At 42.3% G+C, this 15,457-nt stretch overlaps 1 protein-coding gene across 5 annotated transcripts; it reads right to left on the bottom strand.

The window, feature by feature from the left end:
* Window positions 1-233: 233 nt before the first annotated feature.
* LOC121864633 (rhomboid-related protein 2-like) lies at window positions 234-15,451 on the bottom strand. 5 transcript variants are annotated; one of them, XM_042363743.1, is made up of 8 exons: window positions 14,975-15,451; window positions 6,781-7,034; window positions 5,214-5,402; window positions 4,553-4,714; window positions 4,052-4,197; window positions 2,864-3,065; window positions 2,114-2,227; window positions 234-1,931 (listed from the first exon to the last, which is right to left on the bottom strand). In XM_042363743.1, exons 2-8 carry the CDS (start codon window positions 6,838-6,840, stop codon window positions 1,683-1,685), a joined length of 1,122 nt encoding a protein of 373 aa, XP_042219677.1. In that variant the 5' UTR covers window positions 6,841-7,034; window positions 14,975-15,451; the 3' UTR covers window positions 234-1,682. The 5 variants fall into 5 exon arrangements, with proteins under 5 accessions (XP_042219677.1, XP_042219673.1, XP_042219676.1 ...); XM_042363739.1 differs by having other exon boundaries at window positions 5,214-5,432; window positions 14,975-15,450; XM_042363742.1 differs by having other exon boundaries at window positions 5,214-5,432; window positions 14,979-15,450.
* Between the last annotated feature and the right edge of the window lie 6 nt (window positions 15,452-15,457).

Here is a 15,457-nt window from a genome sequence, read left to right as displayed (position 1 = left end):
AGCTGTTATGTGTTCCCTGTTAGAAAGAAATAGTTTATCCTTATCTTCCCCCCCCCCCCCAACATATACCCTGTGTTCTGAGGTTCACGGAGTCAGTGCTCAGGTGTAGACAGCATGTTATCATCTCTCTCTCTCTAAATTATGTACTTACAACACTTATATAACAAAACACTGTAATATCACAACACCCTAATAACCCTCAGAGTGTTGTAGGAGAATCAATTGTAAACATAGAGAAGTTAAAAGCATTTATTAATTCATATCGTTATGATTTTGTTTTACTCTGCAGACACCATAAGTTTCTGTCGTTTATTCAATCGTCTATACATACACACGATACCCTTAAATGGTTGACAGAGTTATATATCATGAACTTATATATTATTTATCGATACAGTTACTTATTATCGCTCAGTGGTTGTTATAGGTCACATTAGCCCCCATCTTTAGTATTGGGGCCTATCAGGACAAGGGTACAGTCAGACTAGGGGCCTCATTGGTTTTGGAGCCTATTATATCTAGGGCTCTTTAGGGTTGCATATTACGAAAACTGGGCTCCCAATCCTGCTAGTTAGGTTAGGTTGTGTTTATCGGAATTGGGCCCTAATTTTAATAGCTAGATTAACTGAACTTAGTACTGGGGCCCGTTAGTACAAGGGCACCCGCTAGTACTGGGGCCCATTAATACTGTCACCCGCTAGTACTGGGGCCCATTAATACTGGGCTTAATAATACTTAGGTCCATCAAACCAATCAGGGCCAACTAGCACATACACCTGTGTTTTATCAGGTGGAGAACAAACCTTCACAAACAACACCAACACAGAACAAGCTATACTAACACACACAAACATCACGGAGAGTTAATACTGAAAACAAGTTCATCTTCACAAAGCTTTATCTATTTCTTAATGCCTCTGTTTTGACTCTTACTAATGCTAACCGGAGTATCACGGAAGTAAATATTATCTCATAGGTAACACTGGTGAGAGAGAGAGAGAGAGAGAGAGAGAGAGAGAGAGAGACTTAATCCTACGCTCAAGTCTTCCTCCTGCATGAGACCTGAACTGGAAAAATGACTTAAAATTCCCAGGACGGACAAGAATCACTGGCCTTCAAACACATATTCCACCATACTATTATATTACTTGAGTCTCTGGGTTAGTCAACTAGTAAAAAAAAAATGGTTCATATAGGGAAGAATATACACAGAAGGGACGGATTATAACTGATAAAGTATTGGGTGTTCTGTTCCTGGCTCACCTCACATAATATTCTGAATTGTTAATAAACTGAAACTCTAAAATATCACCAAACACTCGTACAGTTCAGGTCACTCGCCTCCACAGTCTCTTATGACATCAAGTGTCTCAAGAACATTAAATTAATCTTTTCAACAGAGATAAAAATATTATATCATCATTACCAAAACAAACTCAACACGAGTAGGTCGTCATGTCGTTTATAGTTATCGTGATCACTCTTATACACTTAAAGGCATTGTGTATAGCTGCCAGGACCTATAAATACCAAGACTGTGTTCCTTTGTTTTCAAGACACTTAAAAGGCTATGGAGTCTGCTGGGGCTTCACGCACCCAGAAGACAATTAATTACTGAGGATATAAAATCTACAGGTACTCGAATATCTCCATCATCATCATCATTATCATCATCATCTGAGCTACTTGGGCAAACTATTGAGGAAGAGGTCCTTCAACGATGCCTCTTCAGTATAGTCATTATCAGGGAAGAAATCCGGGACAGGAAGAACGCAGTTGAGGACGATGCCTGTCACCACCATCGCCAAGTACACAAAGAACGCAACCCACCACAGGAACTTCTCCCACCTCCTCCTCTTCAGGTTCCTCAGGATGTTGATTCCTACTAACATCCCGGCGATGGCTCCTCCCAGATGAGCCATGTGGCCAGTCTGCTCAACCATACACCACCCACGGCAGTCACGGAGTAGTTGGAAGGAATGTGGGTAAGATATTTTAATTAATGCCGTAGTAGTAGTAGTAGTAGTGGTAATTGCATATGCTCTCATCATCATGGATCAGGTAAACATTTATCATCATCATTAGGAAACAGGTAGAGACTCAGGTGACTCACGTTAGAGGGGTTGGAGCTGCCGTAAGAGTCCCATAAGGCGTAAGCGACATCAGCGATGGTGAGGGTTAAACACAACACCAACTGGATCCACCTAAACTCCATCTCGGACCAGTTCTGTGGGTTAAGGAGCCATCTGTGGTGATATGGGACACGCACACACACACACACACACACACACACACTAGCGAAAAACAGCACCATGGCTGTTTTACCCAACCATTCTAACAATCAAGTCTGTGAAGGTTAAGAATGATAAGAACTCCCTCACCTAGGAAAAATAACACCCACTCAGTCAAGTCAGGAGAGTCAGGAACTGTAGAATCTTTTGCATCATCTGATATATTAATTGCAACAAACTCGTACCATAAAGGAAATAGCGCCAGTCCGAGCAATTGACAGCGCCTTTGGGGTTTTTCACCGCCCTACCTGATCTTTGAAGTTTTTCCCTTATAAAAACGATTCTTGTTACTTAGAGGAATGATCCAGGCTTAAGACACAACATGGCGGGTGGGAGATGGTCAGTGTTAGGTTAGTAGTACGAGTATAACCACATCACCATTCTATTTATACAAATTTATAATTAAAGAAATCATTTATATTTCAGAGCAGACGAACTACCAACAGTCTAAAAGTCAACGATCGTAGGGCAGTTTGAGTAGTTAAGGGTGGTTAGCTCGTGTCTCCTGGTATATACATAATTCGTGTTACATCTCCCTGAACACTGACCAGTTCACTCGCTGAGTCACTGACCATCAGGAGGTTGCCGACGTGTGAGTAGGTGATGGCATACACCCCGCCAGACGCCCCGGCCACGTACATCTTGGGAGCCGAGATCGAGTGAGAGAGGGAGCCAGCCAGCACCCCTGCCATGTAGATGAGCCCGACCCGCCACCACCCGTGTACCAGTTCCAGTAGCAGCCCCAAAAACACCTGCATCACCAGGTGCATATACCTGCAACGAAAAGTGAAATGTGCTTTAAGGTATCTGATCCTTTCCTACCTCGTTTTGGTAATAGTTATGACCAATTGCCCTCCTTAACTACCTAACTGTTCGTCGTTACATCATTGAACATAAATGTTTTCTCACCTCATGAAATCGACGAAAAATAAACCGAGAAAACAATATGACGTCGGTTGGCGGCACCACCTGCATCCGTTAATTGAAGCCGAAAAATATCGTAAAATTTATATCACAGAAAACATATAGTTCGCGCATTTAGAGGTGGCCATGATGAAGGAAGAAGACAAGTGGCCTGTGTAGGACTCTCCATTGCTGTTGATAATTGTGTCAATGGCTGTTTTGTTGCCAAATACTGTTCTTGATTCCACCGCTTAAGCTAGTAGACTGTTCCATATATCTACGACCCTCTGTGTGAAGAAGTATTTCCTTATATCTATGGACATCACGAGAAAATGACCCGGGTTTAAGCAGTATAAACAGTAAATAAGGCAGATATAGGTTAGTTCCTCTCTGTACTCTGGTCTGGCTAACATCGTTTTCTTTTACAATTTATCTTAAAAAACGGATAAAATTATATAAGAGACTAAATTATTTTTGCTTTGTGAACTTTGGTAAAATAAATCAATAAGTTGAGTTTACAGTATTCCGTCATAAAGAATTATTGAGTCTGATCGATACTTGGTAACAAGCATCGAGGCGAAACATTTTAAAATTCACATCTGATAAAACAAAAATACTTGTTCCAGGACCTAAACTGTGTGTGTGTGAGTGTTGACTTTAGACGATAAAAGTAACATAATGGTCTGGAAATTTACTTCACAAATACCCGGAAAAGATTAAAAGAAAAGAAAAGAGAGTTAAAGACAAATTTACTAAACCATTTTTATCTTTTAAACATTATACGAACATTTCCTAAATATTTCAACGACTAATATCGACATTACGTAATAGAGAGACATTTTATCACCAAGACTTACCCAGAGTGTATAAGAGCGTAGGTGAGGTAGCGCCAGGCCTCGAACCGCTTAAACGGGTTATAGATGAGAGGAGAGTAGACGGGCGGGGGTCCATTGGGTGTCCCAGGAACATCCATGTCTATGCAGTAATAGACGAACACCGCGATCTGTTGGACGAGAACAGTGTTGAGCGGCGTTGAATGTTCATCGGCGTTCTTGTCAGTAAACATTCTAAACGTAAACGAGAACATTGGTGAACGACTCTGAATGTTCATCAGCTCACCCATCAATGGATATACTGAAAATATCAAGCATAGCTGATGAGCTTAGGGGAGCTTCTCGAACCTAACTTCAACAATGAGAGAGAGAGAGAGAGAGAGAGAGAGAGAGAGAGAGGAGGAGGTAAGGTTGGCGTGGGTGGAAGAGAAGAGAATAATGACGAAGGAGGAGGAAGTGATGATGATGAGTTCGATGACGATAAAAGAAGAAGAAGAAGAAGAAGAAGAACCCTTAACCTCTGACCTCGATAAGAGAGGCGGTGATCATGAAGAGGGCAGGAGGACAACACTTGTACTCCTGCAGGTAGCTCCTCTTTTCCACAGTCCTCTCACCCCGGGGCACTACACTGAGGGTCGCCCTGTTAAATGTTTCCCTCGCGCTGGAGTGTTTTGACGACGACTCAGCCTGGAATGGAAGAAAAAAAGTACACGACTCACTCTACCCTTTTTCTTTCGTTTCCTCGTCTCCCTATCATCAGATTTCTTCCACTTCTTCTCTTGTGATTCTGTTTAAATGACTTTATTCCATATTTTGTTGTGATTCTGTTGGTTTTTCTCTCGTTTTATCTCCTCGTTCTTAGTTCTCCCTTTTTATCTGTTTTTGCCATATATATATATATATATATATATATATATATATATATATATATATATATATATATATATATATATATATATATATATATTGTTTTCCTCTATCTTCATTAACCTACAATATTATCTCTGTTTCGCAATGACTATATAATATTCAATGTTTCCTTACACTGCTAACAGCATTCTAAACTAACCTAACCTAACTTAATCAAACCAAAGTTAACATAATCCAACCTAACCTAATTGTACCAAAACAAATCCAACCCAACCCATTCGAACCCAACCTAACCTAACCTAACCTACCCACTCACGTATTGCATGAATTCTTCGTATGTGATGTAGCCGTCGTGGTTCCTGTCAGCCTGACGAAGGAGCTGCAACACTAGGCCGTTGGGCATATCGTCCGCCTCCTTCGTCTGCAGGAGCCGTTCCTTTATCACAGTCAGGGGGATGCTCCGGGAGTGGCTAGGGTCGTGGCGGCTCCAGAACTCCTCCGCCACCTGAAGATTGCGACCTCGAAGTGGTGGTTGCTGCTAGGGAGTAGGGAGGAAGAGGAAAGGAGGAGGAGGAGAGGAGGAAGAAGGATGTAGAGAAGGAGGAAGTACACAGAGGTGGAGGAAGAGTGAGAAAGGGGTGGAAGAGAGTGGTGGAAGAAAAGAGAAAAGAAGTAGGAGGAAGGGCGAGAGGGAGTAGCGGGAGTGATGGTGAAGGAAGAGCAAGAGAAGAAAGAAGGAAGAGGAAGAGGGAAGGTGAAAGGCAGACAAGACAGACAGATAGAGGAGGAAGCAGGTGGACAAAGACAACACGTATCAGTTGTGTGTTGTTTACATTGTGTCGGAACAAACAAACATTAAGTACACACAAACACTGTCTGTCTTTTAACTCGCTACCAAACCCTCGAATCCCGAACCTGCAAACTCTTACACTCATGAACCCCCGAACCCTCGAATCCCGAAATTGCAAATCCCAAAACCCGTAAACTCCCGAATCCACAAACCAGAAATCCCTGAACTAGCAAACCCTCTATCCTCGAATCCGCAAAGACCCGAAATCGTGAATCCCCAAACCGCGAAGACCCGAACGTTAAATGCATCAATGTGGTCCAATACTTAAATATAAAAAACAATTTAAAATATGTGTAATATAACTTAGTAGGTAGAGTGAGGCACAAACTCGAATCTGATGAGGGATTTCCTAAAAGCCATGTGTCTTCGTAACTGGAAATATAAGGACGCATTTTATCAGGTGATTCAAAGCAAAAGCAAGCAAATATTAACTTTCAAAATGTCACTGAAATTAGACTGTGACTATACCTTAGCTAAATCCGTTCCTTTAGCATCAGTTAAAGTTAATAATCAGAATCTATGTATGTCTAGAATCCGAGTTCATGGTACAACCGACCCCTTTTAGTAAACAAAACATTGCATTCACACTCGGAAGAAACTAATAGCATTCACAATTGAATTAACCGATGATACAAACATTGACAAGATACGGAATGATGAAAAAATAATTAAATAAAAACACTCTAATGACACAAAAAATGAAGGAAATGACAGGGAGAAACTTCAATGAATAATAGTCAAAAGTTTTATTTCAAAGCTGAGTAAGTTCAATGTAAGTTCATCTTGTGGCTCTACGGACATCAAAGAGGTTTTGTTTTCCTCCATAGTTATTGAAGCATATATTGAACGTGTCTAATAGCCTGAACGTATCCTATCCCTCACATTTTCCAAAGTTCGGGAAAATAATTCATAATCACCTGTTTCTAACATAAGTGTGTACCTTTAACAATAAATCAAGTAAATAAGTACGTTAAGTAATGAGTGGTGTGAAATAAAGTATTTATATGTAGTACGATGCGTTTTCCATACTTACGTCGCCGCGCCTCACTGCCTTGTAGCCAGCGTCCATCTCAATCGAGTCAACACGCGTCATGGTATCTATCTGTTAACCTTATCCTTCCTTTCTTTACATCTCTGTTCAGATTCTGTAGTTGGCATTCCTCAGTTACAATATTTATTAGTGTTCGAGTTTTTCCTGTTTTCGTTCGATATTTCTTCTTTGTTTCAATTTTTTTGTTTTTATATTAGTAGTTCACGTTTGTTCGGATCTGTAAATTACCTCAGTAGCTGAAAAAATTAGAAAAAATTGTCAGTTTATTATTTACAGATCTGATGATTGTATGGGTGAGGAATTGTGTGTAGCTGAGAGAGAGATGTTAGGTTAGGTTAGTTTAACAAATTTATTGACAAAGCTTGGAGTACAGTTTGCCTATTCTGAGTACTGTAATTTTGTCAGGTCTTGACACTGAGGGTGGTATCACTTCTCACTGCCACTCAGGACAGAGGACAGAATAAAAATAAATTAAAAATAGAAGAGAAAAAGACTATGTTAATCTACACCAAGAAGATGCCGGAAAACCAGCGTTTTAAAGTGAGACAGATTGTATGAGTGTGGAAACACAGAAGAAGGCAGAGCATTCCACGGTTTGGCTGTGTGAGGAAAGGATGTATTATAACGGGTTATTCAAGTGTGACCGACATCCACAGAGAAACGGTGGGCATCGCGGGCAAGACGAGTGTTATGAGCCCACGACCTTGCCGGCGGTACACAGGATACCAAATCCACCGAACATTGCCTGTTAAAGTAACTGTAAAAGAGAAAGAGTGAAGTAACATTGCGGCGAAAAGAAAGGGAAGTAAAATTATCAACTAAAGGAGGAGAGTTAATAAGACGAAATGCCTTTGATTCCACCCAATCTAACAGTTGGACAGAAGAAGAGCCACCCTAGATATGAGAGCAGTACTCCACGTTAAGACGTAATGTTGCGCTACCCCTTTTGTTTCAGATGTGTCCAATTTTCGTCGAATGCTTCTCGTTGTGTGGCGTGTATGAGAGATTTGAGATGATTCCGGGAGAGGGCGAGGGTGGCTTCAATATCTTCTTCTTGTGTCGCTTCTTTGGCAAGCCGATCAACAGTGTCACAGGCAGTTATTCCTATACGTGACGGGATCCAAATAAGCTTGACACGGATGTCATCAGTTTGTTCTAGCCCGGCGACGGCGGCTAGGGTGTGTTGGGCGGCAGGGGAGAAGGGGGAGGGTAATTTGAGCCTCGCTAGCACAGAAGTGCTGTCACTGATTATAAGGAGGTTCCGGCGTTCAGTGCGAGCATAGGTCGCCCCCTCATGAGTGCCCGCGAGGATGGCCCTATATGATTTAGATTAGATTAAGATTGCCCACGAGGGGGCTAGTTTATTGGGCACCCCCTTACATCCTGTGCAAGGTGAAGCACAGAAGCGTTTACAGTGCCATCTGGGAAGCATGCGGAGTTCATGCTTGCCTTTATGACTCGTTCATTAAGGGCGAGTTCTGGCTATTAACAGGAGAGGTCAAGGGTTAAGGAGGAGTGACCAGGAGGCGGTGACTCAACCTGGGTTTATCTCCTAACATGACGTCACTTATTGTTTACATTTTTTACCCGTGAGGAAGTTGCTCAAGGTAAACTTCTGTCATAATGCACTGAGCGTGATGCTAATAATGTTGGTAATAATAGTAATAATAGTAATAATAATAATAATAATAATAATAACAATAATAATGTTGGTAATAATAGTAATAATAGTAATAATAATAATAATAATAATAATAATAATAATAATAACAATAATAATGTTGGTAATAATAATAATAATAATAATAATAATAATAATAATAACAATAATAATGTTGGTAATAATAGTAATAATAATAATAATAATAACAATAATAATAATAATAACAATAATAATGTTGGTAATAATAATAATAATAATAATAATAATAATAATCGTTGATAATCCTTGAGTTGTAGAGATGTTATCGGAGGGGGGGGGGGTGTAATGAGAAACATGAGATGTGTGGATGATGTGGGGAGCTGTTTTCTGGGGGCGTTGGGACGTCATTAGAAAATAATGATCTCTTGGATGTGGAGATGTTGTGTTGTCTGCCATGAACTGTGAAGATAGTTTTTAAGGGACGAATAGTTCATGAAGTGTTGAGTTGTTTAGAGTATTTAGGGTGTAGAGATGTTCTGAGTGTTATGCTAGGGTGTAGAGAATGTTCTGAGTGTTCTGCTGGGGTGTAGAGAATGTTCTGAGTGTTATGTTAGGGTGTAGAGAATGTTCTGAGTGTTTTGCTAGGGTGTAGAGATGTTCTGAGTGTTATGCTAGGGTGTAGAGATGTTCTGAGTGTTATGCTAGGGTGTAGAGATGTTCTGAGTGTTATGCTAGGGTGTAGAGATGTTCTGAGTGTTATGCTAGGGTGTAGAGATGTTCTGAGTGTTATGCTAGGGTGTAGAGAATGTTCTGAGTGTTATGCTAGGGTGTACTGGGTGTAAAGATGTTCAGAGTGTTATGCTAGGGTGTAGAGATGTTCAGAGTGTTGTATGCTAGGGTGTAGAGATATTCTGAGTGTTATGCTTGGGTGTGAAGATGTTCCGAGTGTTATGCTGGGGTGTAGAGATGTTCTGAGTGTTATGCTAGGGTGTAGAGATGTTCTGAAGTGTGCTAGGGTGTAGAGATGTTCTGGAGTGTTATGCTGGGAATTGTGAGAGAACGTTCTGAGTGCTATGCTAGGGTGTAAAGAATGTTCTGGAGTGTTGTATGCTAGGGTGTTGAGAATGTTCTGGAGTGTTATGCTTTAGAGTGTAGAGATGTTCTGGGTGTTATGCTAGGGTGTGAGATGTTCAGAGTGTTATGCTGGGGTGTAGAATGTTCTGAGTGTTATGCTAGGGTGTTTGAGAATCTGAGTGTTATGCTAGGGTGTAGATGTTCTGAGTGTTATGCTAGGGGTGTAGAGATGTTCTGGAGTGTTATGCTAGGGTGTACAGTAGAGATGTTCTGAGTGTTATGCTAGGGTGTAGAGAATGTTCTGAGTGTTATGCTAGGGTGTAGAGATGTTCTGAGTGTTATGCTAGGGTGTAGAGATGTTCTGAGTGTTATGCTTGGGTGTAGAGATGTTCTGAGTGTTATGCTAGGGTGTAGAGTTGTTCTGAGTGTTATGCTAGGGTGTAGAGATGTTCTGAGTGTTATGCTAGGGTGTAGAGATGTGCTGAGTGTTATGCTAGGGTGTAGAGATGTGCTGAGTGTTATGCTAGGGTGTAGAGATGTTCTGAGTAACCTAATAACGTGTTGACATGTCGAGGTGGTAATAATTAGGAAGCATTACCGACCTGCGACACGACTACGCACCCGGGCAAACACAGATGGCCAGACCTGACCCAAGGGAGATCAAGTTCACAAGGGAAACAGAATTCTCACCGCCACTCGATCAGCTCAACCCGGCGTCATGACCTTGTTAATTCAAGGAACTGCTAACCAGCCGGCACTAAAGTTACCGGACCCAACACCCAGTACAGTGTACAGTACAGTACATAACACAGAACAGTATGCACTGTAACACCACAGTAAGCCATATCATTTACCTAAGAGACTCACACTGTAGTAAATGGTGTTATTATAAGGTAAGATGAAGGCTCTGATACGCACCATAACACTGCAGTGTTTTCCATAGCTTTTTATTTGCTAATCGTGATTCCTTACATTCTTTAGCCTTTATAGACAGTGTTTAATATCATAAATTTCAATTCACGGTATAGTGTAGGACAAATTGTTTCGGTAAAAAGAAAGTTAATAATGGAAAATTTGAGTCAGTCAGCGCCTCTTCTTGCCTCTTTTTTTCTTCTTTCTCTTTTTTTTCTTCTTTCTTCGGTCTTTTTTTTTCTCCTTCCTTTACGCCGTCTTCGTGACCTTGAGGAGGAGGTGGACGACGACTCCTCGGACGACGACTCCTCGGAGGACTCCTCCTCCGACGACTCCTCCTCCGAGGAGGAGGTATAGGCCTTGCTCTGTTTGTGCCTATGGGACACAACCTTTCTCTGACGGTGGCACGCTTTTATGCGTTCCTTCTCCGGCACGTACCTTATCAGTAGTGCTCGTACTGCCACAATGAACAAGACGGTGATGATGAGGGCAAGGGCGAGAAGGATCGCCGAGGTGTACGAGATGATGGGCTGGGGGCAGCACGCGGGCGCGTACTTGAGGTGGCGTCGCAGGGACGACACCTTCAAGGCCCAGCGGACTACTGGGATCCACACACCCTCTCCTTGGGAAAGGTGACAGGGTGAGGGGGTAAACGTCCTACCCACAAGGGGTAGGTATTGGAGGATCCCTCTGACTGGGTCAGGGTAGAGTAATTGGCAGACCTCGCTGAGGTCTGCCTGGAGCTTCAGGCTCCAGGTCTCCAGGTAGTCGTCCGTGATGATCACCGCTGTGGTGTTTGGTAGGTCACACTAGATAACCCTTGACATATTGGTGAGAGTTATGCTCGTTACGGCTGTACCACCACCATTCAGTCGTTATCCTCACAGTATTACGGTGTTTAGGTGTTGACCGCTCATTGGTAGATATTTGAACATACTCCAACGCTGATTGGTGGATATTTGAACACACACTTGAATATAGCGAAGCTCGTAATACCGACGGTAGGAATAGACTAACGACACACATTGTGGTTTGATGTCAAACGCCTCTGTAAACACATGTCGAAGGTTAACCGCAGAAGGCCTCTCTACTCTACTCTGGGTAGACCTTGTTGCCCCCCCCCCCCCTCCTGGTAACACAGGTGGTAACAGCGCCACACCACCTATTACTTCCCGAGAGAAAAAGATAAATATGTGTTTGTTTTTTCTCAATATGCCAATCTGGTTGTAATCCAATGTTGAATATGTCACCTTGTGTCCAGTAGAACCACACCTTAGGTTAGGTATTTAATTGTGTCGGATAAACAGTGCCACAGTGGCCCTTGTTCTCAACAGCGCTGGTTCATCAGCTCATGGTAAGGTGTTTCACAGCTTCACCTCGACATAATAACCAATAACATTGAGGAAACAACTGTTGAACACACACACACACACACACACTTACCCTGGAGCTCGTCAGTAGAGTAAAAAACAAATTTAATCCCGGTAAAGAACACAACATTAACCACATCTCACAATGCTACACACACACACACTACTGTCTACCTGTCTCACACACACTACTGTCTACCTGTCTCACACACACTACTGTCTACCTGTCTCACACACTACTGTCTACCTGTCTCACACACACTACTGTCTACCTGTCTCACACACTACTGTCTACCTGTCTCACACACACTACTGTCTACCTGTCTCACACACACACTACTGTCTACCTGTCTCAGACACACACTACTGTCTACCTGTCTCACACACACTACTGTCTACCTGTCTCCCACACACACTACTGTCTACCTGTCTCACACACACACACACTACTGTCTACCTGTCTCAGACACACACTACTGTCTACCTGTCTCCCACACACACACACTACTGTCTACCTGTCTCACACACACACTACCTACCTGTCTCAGACACACACTACTGTCTACCTGTCTCACACACACTACTGTCTACCTGTCTCACACACTACTGTCTACCTGTCCACACACACTACTGTCTACCTGTCTCACACACACACTACTGTCTACCTGTCTCACACACACTACTGTCTACCTGTCTCACACACACTACTGTCTACCTGTCTAGACACACACACTACTGTCTGTCTCACACACACCTACTGTCTACCTGTCTCACACACACTGTCACTGTCCTCACACTACTGTCTGCCTGTCTCACACACACTACTGTCTACCCTCTCCACACACACTACTGTCTACCTGTCTCACACACACTACTGTCTACCTGTCTCAGACACACACTACTGTCTACCTGTCTCACACACACTACTGTCTACCTGTCTCACACACACACTACTGTCTACCTGTCTCAGACACACACTACTGTCTACCTGTCTCACACACACTACTGTCTACCTGTCTCAGACACATCTTATCTCTCTCTTATCTTATCTTCCTCTTATCTATCAGCGTTACCTGTTGTCCTTCGCTCTCTGGTCCTTACCTGTAGTAGGTCCTTATTACTAATAGATTCAAGTTCTATGAGATACCAGCGTTAATAAGTAGACCCCAATTCTATTAGACCTCAGTCCCAGTAGACCCCAGAGCTGAGCGTCGAGACTCTTACTTCTCAGGTCAGATAATAATTACGATCCTGCCTGTCTGTCTGATTACTTGATGATTAAAAACTCTAACGCAACAGTAAGTTAAGTTAGGTTAGCTTAGGGTAGGTTAGGTTAGCTTAGGTTAGGTTAAATTAGCTTTGGTTAGGTTAGATTTGGTTAGGTTTGGTTAAATTAGCTTTGGGTAGGTTAGATTTGGTTAGGTTAGGTTATCTTAGCTTTGGTTAGGTTAGGTTAAATTAGCTTTGGGTAGGTTAGGTTTGTGCTTAGTGTGTTAAATCCTCAAGTCACCTAAGTTATGTTGAGTAATATTCGGGTAATTTTCTTTCTCTCACACAAAATAATAATCCTTACACCTGGTCTTACCTGTTTCATTGCAAGCTTATTGTTCTCACCTGACTAACGCACCTGTTCATTAATTCACACACCTGCGTCCACTGTCCTCAGGTGAGACAAACCACAGACTTAAACTAACCTAACAATATATAATCTAACTCTAATTTAAACCTTATTTAACTTAAAACCACCTGAACTTAACCTAAATATGATTCTCGTCTTCCATTTTTTTTTACTTCTTGTCACTCTCTTTGTTCGTCCTTGTCTCGCTGTCTCCTTTGTTATGTGTTTGTGTCTGTCTTTCTTTAACGTGTACGATTGGAGGCAGCGACAACGGCACTCCCTCTCTCCCCTTTCTTTTTTCCCTTCAGTTTCTCCCTCATTTCCTCTCACCTCCTCCTTGCCTCTTTCCTCTTATTATCTCCCTACTTCTTTTCCTCTCCCCCTCCCCCCGCCCCCCAACACCCCTCACACCCTCCGAGGTTAATCAATACAGTAATTCGTGAACAAAAATGTGGTGACCTTCTAGACACGAACACAGAGTGTAACCTTTTACTACGTAGCCCTAATACGTGGTACTGTCACGTAGCACTGTTACGTGGCGCTATCACGTGGTACTGTTACGTGCCGAATGCCGCATAGATCTGCGGCTCAACTAACTCAACACAGCTAGGATAGCTACTTATGTATTAGGATATTTAATATTAAGGTAATAAATTGGCGGCAGAGGTGTGGCTATTGGGGGGCTGGAGGCCACGTAAAAAAATATTAACTAGCATAACCTAACCTAACCTATATCCAATTAATAAGTTTCTGAAGTTTCTCTTGGTCGGTAAGTCAGTCAGGTTAGACGTCACTTGGCCACGGTCAGTAAACAAGATGATACGTTTACAAGTACCAATTATAAGACACAATGTACACAAAGACTTTAACTAACTTCCTACATTTACCGTTATGAGCCAAATACATAATTGTCCCCAGAGAATCTCAATGTTAATTTAGTCTTTTAACTTGGTCTTGGGAACGTTTTCAGCTAACCTAGAGTCACAGCGTAAATTTGGTGCCATCTTGGGTGTCTTTTGGCGTTCTGGTATATACGATGACTACTTAATACAAAGGTCTAGAAGAATCTGGATTACTTCAGCTGTTGGGGAGCTTATAGAACCAACCCGTCACATTTTATGGACCAATCACAGCCTTCAGTGTCATCATAATACATTCTGTCGTTAATGGTCGTTACACTTATTTAGGATCACCTGAAGAATCGTCGCCCCAGAGTCCGGCAGGGCGACAATTCTTCAGGTGGGATATCCTGGGGTGACAATTCTTCAGGTGGGGTCAGGACCCTCCACGGTTGTTAAATTATATTCACTGTGAGCTGGGGCGACGATTCCTCAGGTGGAGCAGGCTGGGATGACAATTCTTCAGCTGGGATATCCCGGGGTGACAATTCTTCAGGTGGACATTCTGGGGCGACGATTCTTCAGGTGATCCCTTATTTATTCTAGTCTTTCTTTCGTTAGATTTCGTAGTTATCTTTATATATACGTCAAAGGTATTACAGTAATACCTTTTCACTAATTATTGTATTCTGCACACAGACACACAAACACTCACACACACACACACACACACACAGGGCAGAAGAGGAAGGTGTATGTCCACTAGGTAAGATAATTTCGGTAACACTGTTGGTTGGCGCCTTGACTCATATGGCCCGTGAGTGTTGCAGGCTCATACAAAATATCGTACCGCACCTCAGCATTGACGAACACACACACACACACACACTCGAGCGGTTTGAGAACGACCGTCATCCACACTTATGATGAAATATTTCTAAGAATGCAGATCCAGCAAGGTAACAACATACAGCACCAGGTTAGGTTAGTGATTTGTAAAATAACGTCACGCTTTCCAACCAATCATAACCATGGTGACTAGATCTCCCTGACCACACACACGTACAACACAAATACTCAATAAACGTCACCAGAATGCCAGGTATGTAGAGTACCTAACACTGGGACTATACACCTGACTCAATAATTAAGGTCTTCTGCTGTCAGGAAATACAAAACTATAAGTTATTCATGTAACGTGTGT

The sequence above is a fragment of the Homarus americanus genome, unplaced genomic scaffold (genome assembly GCF_018991925.1).
Source record: "Homarus americanus isolate GMGI-L3 unplaced genomic scaffold, GMGI_Hamer_2.0 scaffold57965, whole genome shotgun sequence".
NCBI classification, from domain to species: domain Eukaryota; kingdom Metazoa; phylum Arthropoda; class Malacostraca; order Decapoda; family Nephropidae; genus Homarus; species Homarus americanus.
Note: the sequence above shows the minus strand (reverse complement) of the source record. Positions and strands in the feature narration are given on the sequence as shown.

What these genes read in the sequence shown, in the direction of transcription:
- LOC121864633 (XM_042363739.1), bottom strand. Translation starts at nt 6,840, where the DNA reads ATGACGCGTGTTGACTCGATTGAGATGGACGCTGGCTACAAGGCAGTG. An exon ending in AGGCAGTGAGGCGCGGCGAC is followed by an intron (nt 5,433 to 6,780) that starts GTAAGTATGGAA and finishes ACTCCCTAGCAG; the next exon opens with CAACCACCACTTCGAGGTCG. An exon ending in ACGAAGAATTCATGCAATAC is followed by an intron (nt 4,715 to 5,213) that starts GTGAGTGGGTAG and finishes CTTCCATTCCAG; the next exon opens with GCTGAGTCGTCGTCAAAACA.